The sequence below is a fragment of the Eleutherodactylus coqui genome, chromosome 7, assembly GCF_035609145.1.
Source record: "Eleutherodactylus coqui strain aEleCoq1 chromosome 7, aEleCoq1.hap1, whole genome shotgun sequence".
NCBI classification, from domain to species: Eukaryota; Metazoa; Chordata; class Amphibia; order Anura; family Eleutherodactylidae; genus Eleutherodactylus; species Eleutherodactylus coqui.
This window is the reverse complement of record NC_089843.1, coordinates 30,168,454-30,190,469: the sequence shown is the minus strand read 5'-3', so window position 1 is coordinate 30,190,469 and position 22,016 is coordinate 30,168,454. Positions and strand designations below refer to the sequence as shown.

General features: G+C 42.8%; 1 protein-coding gene across 1 annotated transcript in view; it reads right to left on the bottom strand.

The window, feature by feature from the left end:
* Window positions 1–997: 997 nt before the first annotated feature.
* The window catches only part of LOC136573467 (vomeronasal type-2 receptor 26-like), a 67,136-nt gene continuing 46,117 nt past the window's right edge, over window positions 998–22,016 (bottom strand). Inside the window, exon 4 of the mRNA XM_066574758.1 lies at window positions 998–1,929. Coding sequence (XP_066430855.1) covers window positions 998–1,929 — 932 coding nt within the window. The remainder of the gene's footprint in view (window positions 1,930–22,016) is intronic.

The window sequence follows — 22,016 nt, the reverse complement described above, 5'->3', positions numbered from 1 at the left end:
ATCTGGGTGTACGTGAGTTACATACTCTGCCTCTAATTACATTATGTTGACGTCTGTTAGGGATTTAATGTTTGTCCACTGTGTTACCCAACCAGTAGATGGATTGGACCAGCAGGGCAGACAGCCGACTCTGAAATAACGGATGCTTACCACTGGAGGCGTGGCTTGAAATGCAAAGGGGACCAGGGAATCCAGCCCAATGCTGGAAGCAGGACATTGAAAGTCTCTGCCTATCAACAGCAGAGAACTCACCCTGACATGGGCAGCCTTGCGTGGGAACCTCTGCGCTGATTAACCCTGTCAGGACTGATCACCAGAAAGCCAGGAAGTTGGATAACACCATGCTGTTTGCATAACCAAGGAGTGAGCAAGTTCAGGACCAAGCAAAAACTACTGAACAAACTGAAGACCAAGCACCAACTCCAGATACAGGAACAACAGGAGCAGCTGCTATAAGTGCATACATGAGAGGACTCATACAACAACACTGCAGCACAGGCTGTCAGGTCTGAGGCTTCTTATGTAGTGGTGAAGAGATGACAAACAATCTGTGGCTGGGTAGAAGAGACAAAACCAATTTAACCATGAATATGCTAGAAAAAAGGCAATCACAGATTCAGAGAATGATGCCCATGTCTGCCAGGCCTAACAATGTAGTTGTTTGTTAGTATTCCATAGCATCTGTGGCCACGTAGGTTTGTAGGGGATGGAATACTAATGAGCACCTAAAGCAGCGGCATGCTTACAGGACCTGTGATGAAGTCACCATTATGTGATCAGTCACCTGTGTGGGAGAAGTCCAGAGTCATTTGACCAGGAGTTGATTTGTGTGCAGACCTCCGCTGTGCTGCTTTTGACCCTGTTTTATGAATAATGTATGTAGCAGAGCTGTATGTGTTGAAAATTCAGCACTGCTGTATGGCAAATTATACCAGCAGAGGCACTGGTACTAAATAATTTCTTAATAAATACTAGTCTATATGTATAAAGTTCAGAGTTAATAGGAGACACTATTTTGGTGTGAGTCATTCCTTTTCCCTAGCAGATTAGTTTTTCTATTCATTTCAGAATTAAACAGAATGATAAAACATTTTGGGAAAAACACACAACCTAAAAGTCCAGCGCTGGACGCCATCACTGCAAATATCTCCACCGCCACCATGTATTTCCCTTTGGTGCTTATATAGGCTGGGATCATGGAGATCCAGACACTGCAGAACAGCAGCATGCTGAAGGTGATGTACTTGGCTTCATTAAAACTGTCCGGTAATGTCCTCACCATGAAAGCCAGAACAAAGCTCACCGCTGCCAGGAACCCCATATAACCCAACATGGAGTAGAAGCAGATATTTGATCCTTCATTACACTGAATGATGATCTTCCCAGGATAAGATTGAGTGTCCAGGTCCTGAAATGGGGGAGAAAGAGACAACCAGCTAACACAGATGACAACTTGTATAGATGAGCACAACAGCACTATGGTATAAGGCAGCTTTACATTCATCCATTTTCTCCAGGAGCTTCCAGGCTTGGTGGACTTAAAAGCAACACAAACCATAACAGTCTTGGCAAGAAGTGAAGAGATGGCTACTGAGAAAAAAATTCCAAAACTAGTTTCACGTAAACTACAAGTAATATCACTGGGATAACCGAGAAACAAGAAGACAGAGAGGAAGCTGAGGATGATGGAGACCAGGAGGAGATAACTCAGGTTTCGGTTATTAGCTTTAACAATAGGAGTGTCCCGGTAGGAGATAAATATTCCAAAGATGAAGCCAGTTACAAGACATCCGAAGACCGAGACACTGGAAAATATAGCAGCTATTGTGTCATTCTGGTAAGAGATGAATTCCAGGCCTTTGGGCAGGCATCGGTCTCTCTTCTCATTTGGCCATTCATCACTTTGGCATTTTAAACAGTTATCAGCATCTGTAGAGATATTTCATAACATATTAAATGTTACTATCTATCTATCTATCTTTCTGTGTTCTCTACCTCTAACTGGACATGCAGTTACTTTTCAGGCAGTTATGGAGCTGATTAGAGTTGTGGCATGATTAGATGAAAGGTTTTGCTACTTGAGGCGCTAAAAGTGGTTCTAGCTTTGGCCTATAAAAAGGCTCTCAAAGGCTACTTGTGTGTAGTGACCCCTTTGTCTACTTGTGTAGAGCTTGTTGACCATTTGAAGAGAATTCACTGAGTTAACAGAGTTGGAGAGAGGGTGCATTGCTGGAATACGAGAAAATGGGTGGTCATATCGACAAATTGCCCACCAACTGGGCCTTTCTTACAAAACTGTTTGGAGCTGTTGGGAACAGTGAATGCCTGAGAGCACACACCCAAGGCAACCAGGCTCAGGCCAGTGTTGACATGCCACCAGTAGTGAGGAGCATTTGATCATCTGACAGGCATGAACAGCTCCAATTGTTTTGTTGTCTGCAATCCAGAGGCAGGTGGCACCATTGTTACAGTCTCTTGTGTCTGTCGAAACTATTTCCAGGTTTTTGGTTGAAAAAAAATTGATCTCACCGCACCCAGTGCGTATACTGCCTTTGACACCCACTCACCATCACCTTTGTTTGCAGTGGTGTAGTGAATGAAGAAACTGAGTCGCTTTTAGATTGGAACTGGATTGCCTTCAATCAAAGTTTAGTTTGAGCACTGACCATGGCCAGCTTCATGTCTGGAGGCTTAGAGGTGATCGCTTTAGTCCTGTCTTTGCTGTGGAGCACCACACTTCCCCCTCTATTGGTGTGATGGTTTGGGGGCCATTGCATATGACAGTCTGTCACCCTTAGTAGTGGTATGAAGGACAATTATAGTTTAGCGATATCTTCAAGATAACCTGCAGCTATTAATTTTGCCTCTGATGGCAGGGCATTCAAGAGGCATTTTCCTGCAGGATATTGCTCAACCAAACACAGCAAGGGTGTCATAGGAATACCTCTACAACATTGTTATTCTTTTAATGCCTGTTTTTCAGCAGATGGGGCAGTTAGACTAGTCAGGGTTGATGGAAAGCTGAATGGAGAGAAGGACAGAGATTTTCTTAATAAAAACCTGATTCAGAACGCAAGGGACTTTCGGACTGTGCAGAAGGTTTACCTTCCAACAAGACAAGCACACAGCCCATACTGGAGGTTGTAGTTGCTGCCAGAGCTGCTTTAACTAACTACTGAGACGAGGGTGTGAATGCATATGTGAATGCAAAATGGTGGTTTTCCATTAAAAAAAAAAATACGAGATTTGTAACATTCTGTTTACACATTGTTCTTATGGAGTATCGAGGGCAGAATGATTTTTTTTCTTTTTTTATTTGTACAAGTCCACTACATAATAAAATATAAAAAAGAGAAAAAGTCAGAAGACCTTCTGGACCAACTGTATCTACATAATGGAGTTCCCCAACCAAATCCTGGCTTATCTCCATCTATGTGTTCTTCGTGACTTCTGCATCTCTGATAGACAAATATATGATGTTACGAAAACAGAATAGAATAACCATTTTGGTGTATCCATTCCCATTTGCTGGTGGCTGCAACATTGGTACAGCTAATCCCCTCTCACCCATGATTGCTTGATAAATTCTGTTTTTAAACCCAGCCAAACCCTCACTCAGTGCTGAGTTTCTGCTCTTTCTCCTAGGTGCACAGCATCCCTTGCTATTGACTATTGCTCAGTCGTGATACTAACATAAGCTTTATTTATAGACCACCAGTAAAATTGATTCTGCGGCCCTACTGTACAGCTACATAGAAATATTATCTGACCCCCGATTGCAAATTTCCAGCTGCCATATACTCTAAATGCTTCAAAGACAAGTTAATTGCGTATGCATGCAGTCACAACTACACTTAAGAGCGTTGTCCATCTTCATTTATTTTTTTTAATTGGTTGCTCTTGATAGAAAATAATAAACTGTCATATACCCATCTATCCACGCCGCAGCTCCATCCCTGACACCGGGCTTATGTTTACAGGCTGCTGTGTGATATTTAGCCAATCAGCAGCTGTGTCTGGGTCCTGAAATTAATGGTCCCAGAGTTGACATGACACTTCGTGAGTCTAAGAGAAAACTTACCAATGCAGCTCCTCACACTATCACTCCTATAACCCACTGAATCACCACAGATTTTACTAACATCTTGTCCTCTTCCATTCTTCAGGCCCTGGCAATCGCTCAACATATTATAGTGTAATAAATGCACTTCATTGTACTCTAACAATGCATCTGCCTCAGGGGCCCATCAAGAGATTCACCAGCTCCTTGGTAGGCCAATCCAAGCCTGGCCATGTTCCTGATCATTCTTAAACCTCATCCTCTGAACATCTGCCTAGTATCTATAGCTCTACTCCTGGTTTGGTGCAGACCTTAGTCTTCCCCCTGACCACACTCCATTCGCATCTTCTGGTTTGTCTGCCTAATGACTGTAGTTTCACTCCCAGTAATGATCCTTTACTACATTCTAGTTTATTTTAATGTTCTGTATTCTCTATAGTGACTGGCTTACAAATGGTGACAAATGGTAATTGTTATCATGCGGCGGTTGCTGGTTCTCCCGGGGCGGCGGTGTGTGGGGTCCCGCGGTTGGGGCGCGTCCCCCGGCTTGTTTTCATGATGTATTTTCCAAGAAACTGTCTGAGACTTTGCCTCCCCATAGGGAGTGGGACCGTGGTATTGATTTGATCCCCGACAGTCCCATCCCTAAGTGAGGCATTTTCAATTTGTCTGGGTGTGAGCACAAAGCCCTTGAGTCCTATATCTCAGAGTCTATGGCCAAACGACATATCAGGCCATCCAGGTCCCCTGCCGGGGCAGCTCTCTTCTTTGTAGAGAAGACGGATGAGACATTGAGGCCTTGTGTGGATTATCCGGCTTTGAATAAAATTACAGTGAAGAACCAGTGCTCCTTGCCCTTGATTTATTGAATTAGGTGGTAGGGGCCCACTGGTTTTCCAAATTGGACTTACGGGGGGCTTACAATTTTATTCACACAGGAAAGGGAGATGAGTGGAAGATCGCATTCAACACCTCGTTCGGACGTTTTGAATGTCTAGTCATGCCCTTCGGACTTTGTAATGCCCCCGCTGTGTTCCAAGGATTTATGAACGCGGTCTTCCACGACTTCCTGGGGGTATTTTTGGTCATATATCTCGATGACATTCTAGTGTATTCCCCAGACTGGGATTCACATGTGCGGCACCTGAGGCTGGTTCTGACCCGTTTGCGTGAGTACCAACTTTTTGTCAAGTTGCAGAAATGCATTTTTGGTACTAAACAAGTGTCTTTCCTGGGTTATGTGATTTCACCCACGGAGATTCAGATGGACTCTGCTAAAGTGGCAGCAATCTCCCAATGGGTCAGACCAGATAACCTGAAAGCTCTCCAGCGTTTTTTAGGTTTCGCAAATTTTTACCGTAAATTCATTAAGAATGATTCTGTTATTGCTCAACCCCTGACCGATCTTACCAAGAAGGGTGCCAAGTCAGCGGGAGATCCGGGTATAGTCCATGTGCTTTCTTCTCGCAGAAGTTCAGTTCGGCGGAACATAACTATGACATGGGTAATCGTGAGTTATTGGAGATTAAGTGCTCTCTAGAAGAGTGGCGTCACCATCTTGAGGGGGCAAGGCATCCCATTACCGTGTATACTGATCATAAAAACTTAGTATATCTTGCCAATGCTAAGAGACTCCCAGCTCGTCAGGCCAGGTGGGCATTGTTTTTTGCCAGGTTTAACCTTGTAGTTACATATATTCCAGGGGAGAAGAACGTGAAGGCAGACACCCTCTCACAGAGTTTCGGTTCGCCGGAAAGTGAGACAGTGGCCTCCGAGAATATCTTGGCACCTGGGGTGGTGGTGGCAGCCTTCCTAAAGTTCACAAAGGGGTCCCCCCCTTCACCCTATAGTTGTCGGGATCGGTTCACCTTGCAAGCGCCTTAGTGCGTGCGATCCCGGCAACCTTTGGTGAAGAGGACACCAGGCTATCTCATAGACAGTAAACATACTACACGACTTATGGATAAGGTGGTCTGGAAAAGAGGGTACAGATGGGTCCTATGCGACGTTCAGAGTCTGTATTCATGTATTCCACACCATCTGGCGATGGAGGCTATTTAATATAATTTACAGAAACATAGTCAATATTATTCTAATTTAATTTCTTTCATTTTGGATAGCACATATTTTTATTAAAACATATTTTTTTTTTTTTTGATGGCAGATATTATTTACAGATAACTGGAGCCCCCATGCGTTCCAGATTTTCCCCCACCATTTCAGATTTATTTAAGAGTTGGTGGGAGGAATTTTTCATTTTCTATATCTAATTCATTCCATGGCCGTATGGTGCCGTATCACAGATATATAGATGACATTGTCATCATTTGGAAAGATACAGACTGTGACGTCGCGGAAAATACAGTGGATTCATTAATGAAAATTGTAAACCGTAGATTACAACTGTTGAGTACAGACAAAAGTAGTGTGCCCTTTTTGGACCTCAAATTAACTGGTGATGTCGGGTCAGGAAAGGAAATAGTAGACATGTATAGAAAACTTATTGCTTGTAATCTAATACTACACGCCTCTAGTGCTAACTCAAGACACACTATAGAGGTGGTTCCAATAGGTGAAATGACAAGGGCAAAGAGAATTTTCTCTAAAGAAGAAAGTTATGGATCACATAAAAGTTAAATTTTTCATAGGTTGTCCAAACAAGGATATAACAATCAGATCCTAAAAAGAGCTATATCTAAGGTTGATGCAAAAAGTCGTGATTCCTTGCTAAATGTTAAATCTAAAAGTTAACAAACCCAATATGATGACAAAATAATTTTCTCTACGGAGTATAGTAAAGATTTTTATTCACTTAAAAGGATAGTTTTGAGAAACCTCCCAATATTACAACAGGATATTTCAATGGACACCATCTTAAGCAAAGGTTAACACTTTGTAGCTCCTAAGAGCAGGTGTCTTGGCAATTAGAGGTGAGCGAGCACCAAAATGCTTGTGTGCTCAGTACTTGAGTCAAACTTTTCGTAACGCTCGAGAGCTCGTTTTGAGTAACGAACCCCATTAAAGTCAATGGGCGACTCGAGCATTTTTGTATGGGACCGATGCACCGCATAGCTGATGACTTCTCAAACTCCAGAAAACATCTGAAAGTCATGGAAACACTACAGAAACGGATAAGGAAGGGCAGGGGCAGCATGCATAGCTGCATCTGAGGCACTCAGGTCCCACTATTAAGCCAAAATGGGGGCAAGAGTCTGGCGTCACCTCCCTAACAATTTACTTTGGACAAACCCTCATTAGCAAGGCACACGCGCTGGCACATCTTAGTCAAAGCACAACGCTACCTGCAACCAAGGACAAACACTGCTTGCGGGTGACACCGCTGCCTCTTCTCCTGGGTTACATACTGACATTGCTATCCAACCCCCAGCACGACCCTGCGTCCACAGCGCACACAAAAGTTTCCCTACGCAGCGTTCAGCTGCCGTCATGCCACACGCTCGCTTCATAGCCACACCCCCCACATGTCTTGTTATAAGTGCGTACTGGATGAGGAGAAACCGGAGGCACACACTGCAGAGGGTTGGTAGGGCTAGGCAGCGACCCTCTTTGAAAGTGTGGGCGATGACCCACAATGGTGTTGAGAATTGATGATAGATTGACGTACTAGCCTCCACCTTGTGTGACCCAAGGTGCCGTGAGTTATCTAGCAATGGTAAATCCATGTGTCCCCACACAATCCATCCTGTATAGGTGTCAGATTGCTGAACGATGCGCTAGGAAAGCCATCTGTGCCCTACCCAAGTCATTCAGTGTATTTGTGCCAGACAGGTAAAACACCGCTATTGGAAGTCTTTGTGCACCGACAGCATAGGTGACCCAAAGGAACCTAGGGAAAGTAATAAACATGAAGAAATTACAGTGCCCAAACATGGCAGACTTTCACTCCGCCGAGGACCTCGACCTCTGCACACACCCTCAGCAATCTTGGGCATAAAGCGGACTTCGATGCTAGTACAGCAGTGAACGTCTCATTAATGCAGTAACGCTCCTCTTGCTTGGCCCAAACCAGTGTCTCAGATAACTGTGCTAACACAAGAGAAAATACATGTTGCCCAGTGCTGATCCCCTGACTCCAAGCAGGAGGAGGAGGTGGCATTACAAGACCAAGAAACCAGGACCCGCTATAGTCTGTGTGGGAAGTATGTGAGCGGGTCCTGGGTCAGGCTCGGTTCCAGCAAACACCTTGTGTGACCCAAGGTGCCGCGAGTTACATTTGTAACAGAGCCTGGAGGCAGCACTGTGAAAAAAATTGGTTTCTGTTAAAGTATCAATACTTTTGAAACTTTGAAAAAATTGTAAAAAAAATTATAAGCAGAGCCTTTTGGGCTGCAGAAAAATTGGCGGTTCAGCCTGATGACATGCTGTTTTAGGAGTAGGAGGAATAATAATATCCGAGAGTGATTGACAAAGCTAATCCCCCCTTTTTTTGCGGTGATAGAGAAAGCTTTTTTTCTGCGGTTGCAGCGAAAAGAATCTTTAGGTTCCTCTGCTGGTGGAGAACAGAAGTCTGGGAAATCCAGCCTTTGTTCATCTTTTAAGAGTGTAAGCATGTCGGCACTGGCAGTTGACAGGCGGGTAGCTTATCCGTGATTATTCCCCCAGCTGCACTAAACACCCTCTCTGACAAGATGCTAGCAGCAGGGCAAGCCAGCACCTGCAGAGCGTACCACGCAGGTTCGTGCCACGTGTCTAGATTTGAAACCCAATAGTTGTGTGGAGCAGAGGCATCACTGAGGACGGTGGTGCGATCAGCTACGTGCTCCCTCCGACTCAGCCTTGACTGGGGAGTGGTGAGACAGTCTTGCTGGGGAGCCATAAAGCTGGCAAAGGCCTTGGATAGTGTTCCCCTGCCTGCGCTGGACATGCTGCCTGATCCCCGCGCCTCCCCTGCTAGTTGGCCCTTGTCTGCGTCTTCTTCCACTAGCGCTGTCAGATGGGAAGTTTAGCATCACTTTTTCCACCCGGGCCCTGTAGTATTGCATCACTCTCATACCCCTTTCCTCTTCGGAAATGAGAGTGGAGAGTTTCTCCTTTTACCGTTGGTCGAGAAGGGTTTACATCCAGTAATCCGTGTTTTTGAAAGCCTCCGTTTCCACAAGCCTGTACAGCAGCATCTCCTGGCTGATTAATTTGGCAATGTGCACGTTTAAAGCTCGTGCGTGCGGGTGCGTGGCGGTGTATTTGCGCTTTCACTGCAACGCTTCTGTTAGTGACAGCTAAACGCTGTGCTGAGAGACATTGCTGGATGTAGTGGAGGACAGTGGAGGTGAGGGTGTGGGTGCAGACCGGGAGGCGCTCGTGCCTGTGTCCTGGGAGGGGGATTGGATCTGTGTGGCAGGTTGCGGCACAGTGGAAGAGGCAGTGGTGTGACTCGGAGGCGGTGAACGGCCTTCGTCTCACCTTGTGGGGTGCTTGGCCATCATATGCCTGTGGATGCTGGTGGTGGTGAGCCTGGTAGTGGTGGCCCCCTGGCTGATCTTGGCCTCTGCATGGAGGCTTGCCGCGAGGGGGTGCTTTGGGAAACAGTTGGGGGATTATTCGCTCTGGCCCTGCCTCTCCCCCTGGCCACCCCACTGCCTCTTCCAACCTGTCCTGCGGCTACACTTGCCTCCCCCTCTGAAGCCCTGTCCTCAGTAGGCTTAGAAAACCAGGTGGGGTTAGTAACCTCATTGTCCAAGTGCTCTTCCTCCGAATCCTTTGTGCGTTTCTCCCTCGGACTTAGTGCCCTTACTACTACCTCACTGACAGACAACTGTGTCTCATCATCATCCTCCTCATGCACAAAAAGCTTTTGATACAGTTGCCGGAAGTCCCCAGCCTCATCACCCAGACTCGGGGAACTTTCCAAAGGTTGGGCATCGGTCACGACAAACTCCTCAGGTGAGAGAGGAACCATTTTTTCCCACTCATGGCAGGGACCCGAGAACAGTTCCTGGGAGTCTGTCTGCTCAGAATATGTCATTTTCATGGAGTGAGGAGGCTGGGAGGAAGGAGGAGCAGCAGTCAGAGGATTCAGAGTTGCAGTCCCTAGTCCAGGAGTAGAGGACTGCGTAGAAGACTGGGTGGTCGCTGCATTGCTGGATGCATTTTCTGCCATCCACGACAGGACCTGCTCCCACTGCTCTGTTTGTAATAAAGGTCTACCACACAGATCCATAAATTGGGATATGAAGATGGGAACCCCAGGAACTTGCCTCTCTAATACCGCAGCAGCCGGCTGTGATTCACCTGGACCAGGAACTCGGCCTGTGCCCACACCCTCGCTCGGTCATCCGCGTCCTCATCCGCGTTCACGTCCACGTCCTCGACCCTTACCCCTACTCCTCATCTTGGCGGATTAAGATTAGGCAAATTAATTACCCCATTGTACAGCACTGACAACTGTGGCTTAATTTACCGCACACAGAGACTTGTACATAGCGGAGGCTCTATGCTGTGACTTGAAAAAAGTAACCTGCTGTCTTGCGCTGATACCTAGGGGTAATTTACTGCTCGCAGAAACTTGTAGATAATAGAGGCTGTGTGGAGTGGGAAAAGACTCTAAAGGCAGTGGATAGTGCTGGTAACTGCAGCTATCTCAACCTCACCAAGGAAAGGGTATTGTGAGACGCTCTGCACAGCGGCAGAGCTGAAATACTTTGCAGTGGCCCCGGTAATATTACAGTACTGTTTAGCGGTGAGACCTCTGTCTAATGCACTGCAGACACAGAACGGTATAAATGAGGTCATTTGCAGCAGGCCAGGAAATATTTGAGAGAGGTATTGTACGGCACTGCAGCCAGAAAAACTATTACTGAAAGGCTGCAAACAGGCCTAGCTGCATAATACAAAAATGGAAGCACTACAACTCCCAGCAGGCCCCAACTAAAATGCACACGGTCAGATGTCGCCCAACGAAGGAGCTTTGGGGTTTTTGCACGTAGGATACGGACTGTATAGTGTATATAACTTTCCCTATAGAAGTGGCTGTGCCCCAACACTCTGTGCCTAATTCATTGCAAACAGAGAACGGTATAAATGAGGTAATTCGCAGCAGGCTAGGAATTATCTGAGTGCACTTTCATGGTGAGAGCAGGATTGTACGGCACTGCAGCCTGAAAAAACTATTACTAAGAGGCTGCAAACAGGCCTAGCTGCGTAATACAAAAAAGGAAGCACTACAACTTCCAGCAGGCCCCAACTAAAATGCACACGGTCAGATGTCGCCCAACGAAGGAGCTTTGGGGTTTTTGAAGACAGGATCCTACTCTAACACTTTCCCTATATCAGCAACAGCACTTTCCCTATACTCTGTGTAATACACTGCAGACTGAGAAGTAGCCTGCACAGCCCGAGATTTAAAAAAAATGGTGCACTACTGCTCCCAGCCAGCCATAACAGTAATGCACACGGTCAGATGTAGCCCTAAGAAGGACCGTTGGGGTTCTTGAAGACAGGACCTACGCTAACACTTTCCCTATATCAGCAGCCGCACTTTCCCTAACCTCTGCCAGCGTGTGCCTGAGGCGAGCCGCGGGCGGGACCGCTTTAAGTTCTCGGCTGTCACTTGATCTCGCCAGCCACTTACTGCTGGGGGGTGGGATAGGGCTTGCACGTCACAGGAGGAAGTGTTAATGCCTTCCCCGTATGTCTATTGGCTAGAAAATGGCGCTAAACATGCGGTGAAGGAAATGGAATTGACTCGAGTACCGCGTTGTGTTCGACTCGAGTAACGAGTATCTCGAGTACCCTAATGCTCAAACGAGCATCAAGCTCAGATGAGTGTGCCTGCTCATCTCTATTGGCAATATATTGTCTACAAGTATGTTTATATCCAATACTATGTCAACATCAAATTGGTTAGAGCAGAAAGTGTTTTTTCGGTGCAGAAAGCCCAAATGTGGAATCTGCACCAAAGTTAAAAACAAACAGGAATCTCTGACTATACTGGAACAGTGAAATTCCCCATAGAACAATATATTAATTGTGACAGTATTAACGTCATATACATCATTGAGTGTGTCAGTTGCAATGTGAAATACATTGGTTGCATCGGGAAGAAATTTAAAACACTTATCCAAGAACACCTGGGATATGTTAAGAACAAGGAAAAATTTTTCAGGTGTAGCCAAACATTTTATGGAGGTACATAACCAGAATATTGATACACTGATTTGTTACGGTATTGAGGTGGTGAAGAGAGGCAGAAAACTCAAAGTAGATCATAACACATTACTGAAAAGAGAGGCACATTGGATGCTCAAATTGGGTACCAGGCACCCTAATGGTCTCAATTTTAGATCATGGGAAAGGAATGAGATAAGGAGAAAAGAAGGAAGAAAAGGAGAAAAGGAAGAAAAAAAAGGAGGTTGGTTTTTTAAAAAGGTTTTTTTTTTTTTTTTTGCTATATCATTACTTGGATCATTCTAAGACATATCTATTTAAAATTATTCTTATATTATGCAATTTTGCAATATTGAACATAATTTTTCATTTGCAGGATATTTAATGGATAATTCAGTGATGCAACTTCCTAAGATCAGGTGCTCAAGACTCTTTTGTGGAGTAGAAACGCGTTCTGTCTAGCGTCTGACGGACTGGTTGTTATATAACACTTCCTAAGAATAAAGTCTTGTGGAACACTACTTCTGTAAGGGCAGCATTACCTTTACTTACCTTATTCTGTAAGAATAGTCTTATGCATTCCATCAGCACTGCAGGACTGAATCCTCCCCAAAGTTGCATGTTTTCCATCAGCACATTGCAGGAGTAAACCCGAATGCTCTCATCTAGCTGCAGGGTGTTGGCCATTAGCTCCCTATTTAGCTGCACTGTGGTTCCTTACCCCTTGCCCAAGTATTGCTGTTGTTTGTTTCTTGTTCCCAGCTAGCTATTCTGATCTTGAGCAACCATATATAGACCCTTTGACCTGTTTACCAAACTGGCCTTAACTCTACATGACTTGATCCTTGGACTTGTGACCTAGACTTGCTAGAACTCTGCCTGCCTTGACTTTCGGACTTCTGACCCAGATTTCGTGTATATCTGTCCTGCTCCGATATAAGGTCCATATCCAGACAGTATGCTTTGGCATGTCTCATGGGGCATTGCACTAGTGTTGCCGACCCTTGGGTCAGCTGCCAACTACACCAGGACTACTCCTGGAGGTAGCAGTCTGGTTGGTTCTTCGTAGCAAATGCCAGATCCCTGTACAGGAGTAAAGGGGTTAAAGGGTGCATATGGGGAAGGATAACCCCCTCAGGTTTAGCCCAAAGCCAAACCGGTGCCTTACAAACATGAAATTTGGCATAACCATTCTTTAGGCCCTAAATAGTAAAAGTAACGGTGTCATAACTTGATTATTCAATGCTAACTGCAAAAGTAAGTGCACCCCTATGTAATGTAACTTCTCGATGTCGTACAAGCGTGAAATTTGGCACAACTATTCTTTAGGTCCTAAATAGGAAAAGTCAAGTGGCCACAATACGATTATTCAATGCTAAGTGCAAAAGTATTGGCACCCCCATGTAATGTGCCTAATGGAATTCTCTAACTTCCTGGTGTTGTACAAATATGAAATTCAGCACAACCATTCTTTAGGTCCTAAATAGGAAAATTATAGGGGTCACAACTCAATTATTCAATATTAATTGCAAGAGTAAGTGCACCTCTATGTAATGTAACTTCCTGGTGTCACAGAAGCGTAAAATTTGGCACAAGCATTCTTTAGGTCCTAAATAGAAAAAAGAAAAGTAGCCATAACACTATTATTCAATGCTATGTTCAAAAGTATTGGCACACCCATGTGATGTACCTAATCTAATTCTCTAACTTCCTGGTGTTGTACATGCATGGAATTTAGCACCACCATTCTTTAGGTACTAAATAGGAAAAGTAAAGGAGTTGCAACTCGATTATTCAATGATAATTGAAAAAGTAAATTCACTTCTATGTAATTTTACTTCCTGGTGTCATACACACATGAAATTTTGCACAAGCATTTTTTTTAGGTCCAAAGTAGATAAAGTAAGGTCCTAAATAGGAAAAGTAAGGAGGTCACAACTTGATTATTTAATGCTAATTTCAAAAGTAAGTGCACCCCTATGTAATGTAAGTGTCGTACACGCGTGAAATTTTGTGCAAGCATTCTTTAGTTCCTAAATGAGGAGAATGGGATTGGTGGCACGTACTGCAGAGGGACATCAGTACATGCAGCCTGAGGAGAACCTAATGGTCTTCTATATGTATACATTGACGTCATAAAATTTTCTATGCACACAACACGTAAACACGTGTATGAAATTAACTCAGGCGGAACTGGTTATATTAGTTGGTCAATCTATATATAGAAAATTAATATCAGCCAGAAGGATTATATAAATGGAGACAATGGACAATGGAAAATCTTCATTAAGATCAGTAAGACTCATGGATTTCAACCTTACTATGAACCAGGTTCGTCATGTCAGAGATCTAAATTACCACCATGCACTCCCATTCAAATGTGACTGAGGCCTATGAATCTCAGGTAATTGAGGTCACCACCATGAATTATATTAACATGTTGAGCCACTGATGTATCTTTTTAGTCTGGATAGTACAAAGATGTTCTGACATTCTTTTCCTGATTTCTTGGATAGTTTTTTCAATGTAACTTTTTGGGCAGCTACAGTAGACACTATAAATAATGCCCTTGCTACAATATTTTATGGACTGTTTAATATGATATAGTTTGCCATCAATAGGGTTCACAAAGATTTGGGTCAAATCAACATGTGGCAAAAGATGCATTTTCCACAAAGTGAATATCCAGTCTGCTCATTACATTGTATGCCATTTATGTCAGAATACTCAGACACAAAGTTAAATATACAGAGGTCAGCGTAGCGCTCCTGCGGTCATTATAGTGAGATATAAAAGATTTTTAATGAGGACTTACCCGGTACTGCGCAGGGTCTTATTCCAAGACAGGCCCTGCCAGCACCTCTCGGTCCAAGATCGCCTTAAAATTTTTGATGAAAATTCTTCCTCCACATCCACAGATTGGGAGAGCTGCAGGGTTCCTTGAGTGCCCCAAGAAGGAGACCCAATAAATTCAGGAAAATGATAGAAAGAAAAATGGCCCCAGCGCTCGCTGGAGAAAAATATTCCAATGTATATGGAAATAACTAGCTTATTTTGCAACGCGTTTCAGCCACTATACGTGGCCTTTTTCAAGCATAAAAATCATTCATACACAAACAGTATATATAAGTAAAACAAAACTTACAATCAAGAAGTTCATAGGTGCCTGCTGAAGCTGTGCATGTGTCCTCAGGCAGCGGCCATTTTGGAGGTGGGGACAGCTGTGAATTACACACCCCCTCATAAAACTTTTGTTCCATAAGCAGAGATTCATATACATGTCCCCCTATCATTAGAGGATGATCCCTCTCCAACATAGATACCCTCATAGGGTGAAAGATTTGTAATATAATAAACATTAGCACTATAGCCAAAGAATTCATGTGTCATGTGACATATGGACACATGATTAAACCATACGTCACCACGCTAGTGTGTACCGACCCTCTGAGATGACAAAACTCCACTTTTACTATGGAAACTGAGGAGAGGTCATGTGATCTGCATCTCCGGCGTACGTGACGCCGGCGTCATTATATCATGCGTCATAGCGCTTACAGTGAGAGAGGAGGCAAAGTACTCACTAAGCCCTACGTCACCACGTTCTCAGGCGTCGCTGCGCAACGTCTCACAGCACTCACCCAGGAGACGCGGAGCAACCACAGAGAACAGGGGGGCGGGACCAACTCCAGAGCTCCGATCATGTGACCCGAGCTTTGGTTGCTAAGTTACATATATAGCAGTGCATAGTACTGCTCCTTCATAGGCACAATGCCTTGCTGCCAGCTATGCTCCATAGAAGCTAAAGGAAAGGGGAAGGGGAAAAGAAAAACAGGGGGACTGTGGAAAAAAATCTCTAAATAAAATTCTCCATCATGCTAATTGCATATAAAACCTCCATTAAAATTACTACAGAGGTTATAATAAAAATGAATAACTTATTAATAGCCTCTAGGAGGTATGTGTGAATGTTTCATGTAGGGATATATGTATATGTGTATATATGAATAATAAATATAATCAATTACTGGATCAAATTAATATAAATACAAATCAAATATATGTAACCTTGGCACATCTGCATTATCATTAAAACCATAAATAAGTAATTGAATAAATATTTAAAAATATCTAACATATAAACTCCATACAAACATACCACATAATAATATGCATAAATTATATAAAAATTAATAAAATACTATAAAACGTACATATTAAATGCTTACTATTTAAGTTGCAAAAAATCAATTAATAGCTGTCATTATAAAAGGTGGAAGATAAATGTTCCATATAGTCAGTTCAAGAGAGTCAGGGGAAACTGTACCAAAGACTCGGATTTTGTTGAACAGGCTAAAATTATTTCCACTAGATTTCAAGAAAAGGGATATCCTCCATCTATTGTTAAATCAGCTTATGATAAAGCATTCGATGGCACAGATGATCAGATTGAAAGGAAGAAGATCAATGGTAATAAAATTACAGTGAGAGTGGATGGGAAGGGAGGTGAAAACAAACTCATGTGAAGGAACCCTCATTAAGTATGCAGTATAATACAGCATTTATAACTAAATATAGTTCTCATCATAGCCATAAATTCTCCGCAAAAATTGGTCCATCCTAAAAGAGGATCCGTATCTGAACAAGAATATGTCTAATAACCCGGTATGTATATTCCGGAAAAACAAAACCTTAAAAAATATATTGGCCCCTTCACGCCCTAAAAAAGAAACAAGTAAAACCAACAAGGGATTTATATCATCAAAAAAGGGAGTGTATAGGTGTGGTGTAAAAAAATGCAAATGTTGTGCGTATATATCACATAAAACCTATGGGATACAGTTCAATATGAACGAGTACATTGAGATTAAACATCTCACATGTAGTACCACGTATGTGATTTATCTATTAGAGTGCCCGTGCGCCAAGCGATATGTTGGACGCACCAGCAATGCGCTGAGAATTCGGGTAACGCAACATAGGTGCAACATTAAGAAGGGGTACTTGAAACATAGTATTTCCCGGCACTTCTGCACTGAACATGCGTGTGATCCTTCTGGTCTTAGAGTTACCCCCCTAGAATGTATATTTAATAAATCCATTTCAGAGTTGCGGAACAAAGAAATGTTTTGGATTTTTAAATTAAATACATTAATGCCCGCTGGATTAAATGAGGTCTTAGAAAAAATTTAATTGATTTTTTGCAACTTAAATAGTAAGCATTTAATATGTACGTTTTATAGTATTTTATTAATTTTTATATAATTTATGCATATTATTATGTGGTATGTTTGTATGGAGTTTATATGTTAGATATTTTTAAATATTTATTCAATTACTTATTTAAGGTTTTAATGATAATGCAGATGTGCCATGGTTACATATATTTGATTTGTATTTATATTAATTTGATCCAGTAATTGCTTATATTTATTATTCATATATACACATATACATATATCCCTACATGAAATATTCACACATACCTCCTAGAGGCTATTAACAAGTTATTCATTTTTATTATAACCTCTGTAGTAATTTTAATGGAGGTTTTATATGCAATTAGCATGATGGAGAATTTTATTTAGAGATTTTTTTCCACAGTCCCCCTGTTTTTCTTTTCCCCTTCCCCTTTCCTTTAGCTTCTATGGAGCATAGCTGGCAGCAAGGCATTGTACCTATGAAGGAGCAGTACTATGCACTGCTATATATGTAACTTAGCAACCAAAGCTCGGGTCACATGATCGGAGCTCCGGAGTTGGTCCCGCCCCCCTGTTCTCTGTGGTTGCTCCGCGTCTCCTGGGTGAGTGCTGTGAGACGTTGCGCGGCGACGCCTGGGAACGTGGTGACGTAGGGCTTGGTGAGTACTTTGCCTCCTCTCTCACTGTAAGCGCTATGACGCATGATATAATGACGCCGGCGTCACGTACGCCGGAGATGCAGATCACATGACCTCTCCTCAGTTTCCATAGTAAAAGTGGAGTTTTGTCATCTCAGAGTGTCGGTACACACTAGCGTGGTGACGTATAGTTTAATCATGTGTCCATATGTCACATGACACATGAATTCTTTGGCTATAGTGCTAATGTTTATTATATTACACATCTTTCACCCTATGAGGGTATCTATGTTGGAGAGGGATCATCCTCTAATGATAGGGGGACATGTATATGAATCTCTGCTTATGGAACAAAAGTTTTATGAGGGGGTGTGTAATTCACAGCTGTCCCCACCTCCAAAATGGCCGCTGCCTGAGGACACATGCACAGCTTCAGCAGGCACCTATGAACTTCTTGATTGTAAGTTTTGTTTTACTTATATATACTGTTTGTGTATGAATGATTTTTATGCTTGAAAAAGGCCACGTATAGTGGCTGAAACGCGTTGCAAAATAAGCGAGTTATTTCCATATACATTGGAATATTTTTCTCCAGCGAGCGCTGGGGCCATTTTTCTTTCTATCATTTTCAGACACAAAGTTGCTCTTGACTAATAAATCTCAAACACACACCCCTTCTGAATGTAATGCTAGGATGTTCAGGTAATACGTCCTTCAAGTGGGATCAGCGAGTAGCATAGGTCAATAATTACAGAGGATTTTGGTAATCTGTGCGATGCATCCATCAAATGTGCCAATATATCTGATTTGTTTGGATTCCATTTGTGTATTTGAAAAAGAGAAAAAAAATTGAGACCTATCATCCAAGCAAGCATGCTTATATGCTTTCTTCAGAATGTTAGTAGAATATCCTCTAGCTTTAAATCTAGCACATAGAGAATTGCATTCAGCTTGAAAAGAAACCAAATCCAAGTAATTTCTCAAAGTTTTCAAATATTTGCCAACAGGTATCCCTTTCTGCAAAGCTATTTGTTGATGTTGATTTATGATAGATATTAGTATGAATAGACCCTTTATCTTTAAGTTTGATAGCAAGGTAAAATAAATTAGCATGACGACCACCAATCTCATAGGTGAACTTCATACCGATCAAGATATTATTAAATCTCTACAAAAAGGAAATGAGATCAGCACATTCACCCTCCCAAATTAAAAGCATATCTTCAATGTAATGACCCAAGAAAAGAATGTGTTTGTCAATTTCTTCCATATAATCTGAAAAAATATGCATGGGCTCCCAGCAAGCTGAATAGAGATTTGCATAAGTTGGGGCACAGATCACCCCCATAGCAGTCCCTTGTAATTGTAAATAAAAAGCATTATCAAATAAAAAGTAATTATGTAAGAGAAGATATCTAAGCAAACGAATGACAAATTCATTATGGGCAGAAAAATGACTACCTCTTGATGACAGAAAATACGTTACAGCCTGAATGCCAAAGTTGTGATCAACTGCTATACTTGCTATACCTTTTCTACTGAATGGTTTGAGGAGTTCGCCTATACTCTTGCTACGGAAATGTTACTGGGGTCCACCTCTACCCTGCTACAGAAATGTAACTGGGGTCTGCCTATACTCTTGCTAGAGAAATGTTACTGGGGTAGGCCTATACTCTTGCTACGAAAATGTTACAGAGGATCGTCTATACTTTTGCTATGGATATGTTACTAGGGTCCACCTATACTCTTGCTACAGAAATGTAATTGGGGTCTGCCTATACTCGTGCTGCAGAAATGATACTGGGGTCCACCCATACCTTATCTACTGAATGGTTTGAGGTGTTTGCCTATACTCTTGCTACGGAAATCTTACAGGGGTTCGCCTATACTTTTGCTACAGAAATGTTACTGGGGTCCGCCTGTAATCTTGCTAGAGAAATGTTACTGGGGTCCGCCTGTAATCTTGCTAGAGAAATGTTACTGGGGTCCGCTTATACTCTTGCTGCAGAAATGATAATGGGGTCCACCCATACCTTATCTACTGAATGGTTTGAGGGGTTTGCCTATTCTCTTGCTACGGAAATGTTACAGGGATCTGCCTATACTCTTGCTACAGAAATGTTACTGGGGTCCGACTATACTCTTGCTACAAAATGTTACTGGGATCTACCTATGCTCTTGCTACAGAAATGTTACAGGGATCTGCCTAGACCTTTTCTACTAAATGGTTTGAGGGTTTCGCCTATACTTTTGCTACAGAAATGTTACTGGGGTCCGCCTATACCTTTTCTATTGAATGGTTTGAGGGGTTTGCCTAAACTCTGGCTACGGAAATGTTTCTGGGGTCCGCCTATACTCTTGCTATGGAAATGTTTCTGGAGTCCGCCTATACTCTTGCTACGGAAATGTTACAGGGGTTCGTCTATACTTTTGCTACAGAAATATTACTGGGGTCCGCCTATTCTCTTGTTACAGAAAAGTTACTGGGGTCTGCCTATACTCTTGCCATAGAAATGTTACTATGGTCTGCCTTTACCTTTTCTACTGAATGGTTTGAGGGTTCTTTCTATACTTTTGCTACAAAAATGTTACTGGGGTCCGCCTATACTCTTTCTAGAGTAATATTACTGGGGTCCGCCTATACGCTTGCAACAGAAATGCTACTGGGGTCCGCCTATACTCTTCTACAGAAATGTTACTGGGGTCTGCCTATACCTTTTCTACTGAATGTTCTGAGTGGTTTGCCTATACTCTTGCTTTGGAAATATTACTGGGGTACGCCTATTCTCTTTCTATAGAAATGTTACTGTGGTCCGCCTATGCAGTTTCTAATGAATGGTTTGAGGGGTTCACCTATACTCTTGCAACGGAATGGTTACTGTGGTCCGCCAATACTCTACCTACGAAAAAGTTACAGGGGTTCGTCTATACTCTTGCTACAGAAATGTTACTGGGTTCTGCCTATACCTTTTCTACTGAATAGTTTAAGGGGTCTGACTATACTTTTTCTACAGAAATGTTACTGGGTTTTGTCTATACTCTTGCTATAGAAATGTTACTGGGGTCCACCAATACTGTTGCTACAGAAATGTTACAGGGGTCCAGCTATACTCTTGCTACAGAAATGTTACAGGGGTCCAGCTATACTTTTCCTATGGAAATGTTACAGGGGTTCGCCTGTACTTTTGCTACAGAAACGTTAATGGGGTCCACCTATATCTCTTGTACTGAATGGTTTGGGGGGTTCGCCTATACTCTTGCTACGAAAATGTTACAGGGGTTTGTCTATACTTTTGCTACAGAATTGTTACTGGGGTCCACCTATACTCTTGCTATAGAAATGTTACTGGGGTCTGCCTATGCAGTTTCTACTGAATGGTTTGAGGGGTTCGCCTATACTGTTGCTATAGAAATGTTACTGGGGTCCGCCTATACCGTTTCTACTGAATGGTTTGAGGGGTCTGCCTATACTCTTGCTACGAAAAATGTTACAGGGGTTCATCTTTACTTTTGTTACAGAAATATTACTGGGGTCCGCCTAATCTCTTGCTATAGAAATGTTACTGGGGTCCAATTATGCAGTTTCTACTGAATGGTTTGAGGGGTTCACCTATACTCTTGCTACGGAAATGTTACTGGGGTTCGCCTATACTCTTGCTACAGAAATGCTACTGGGATCTGCCTATACCTTTTCTACTGAATGGTTTGAAATGTCTGCCTATACTCTTGCTACAGAAATGTTACTGGGGTCCGCCTATACTCTTGCTTTAAATAAAGTTACAGGGGTCCGCTTATTCTCTTGCTACAGTAATGTTACTGGGGTCTGCTTATGCTGTGGGTGCACAAAGACTTCCCATCGCGGTGTTTTACCTATCTGGCACAAACACACTGACTGACTTGGGCAGATATGTAAGCCAAGGCTGAGGTCCTTGGCAGGGTGAAACACTGCTATGTTTGGGCACTTTGATTTCTTCCTGTGTAATGCCATCTTTG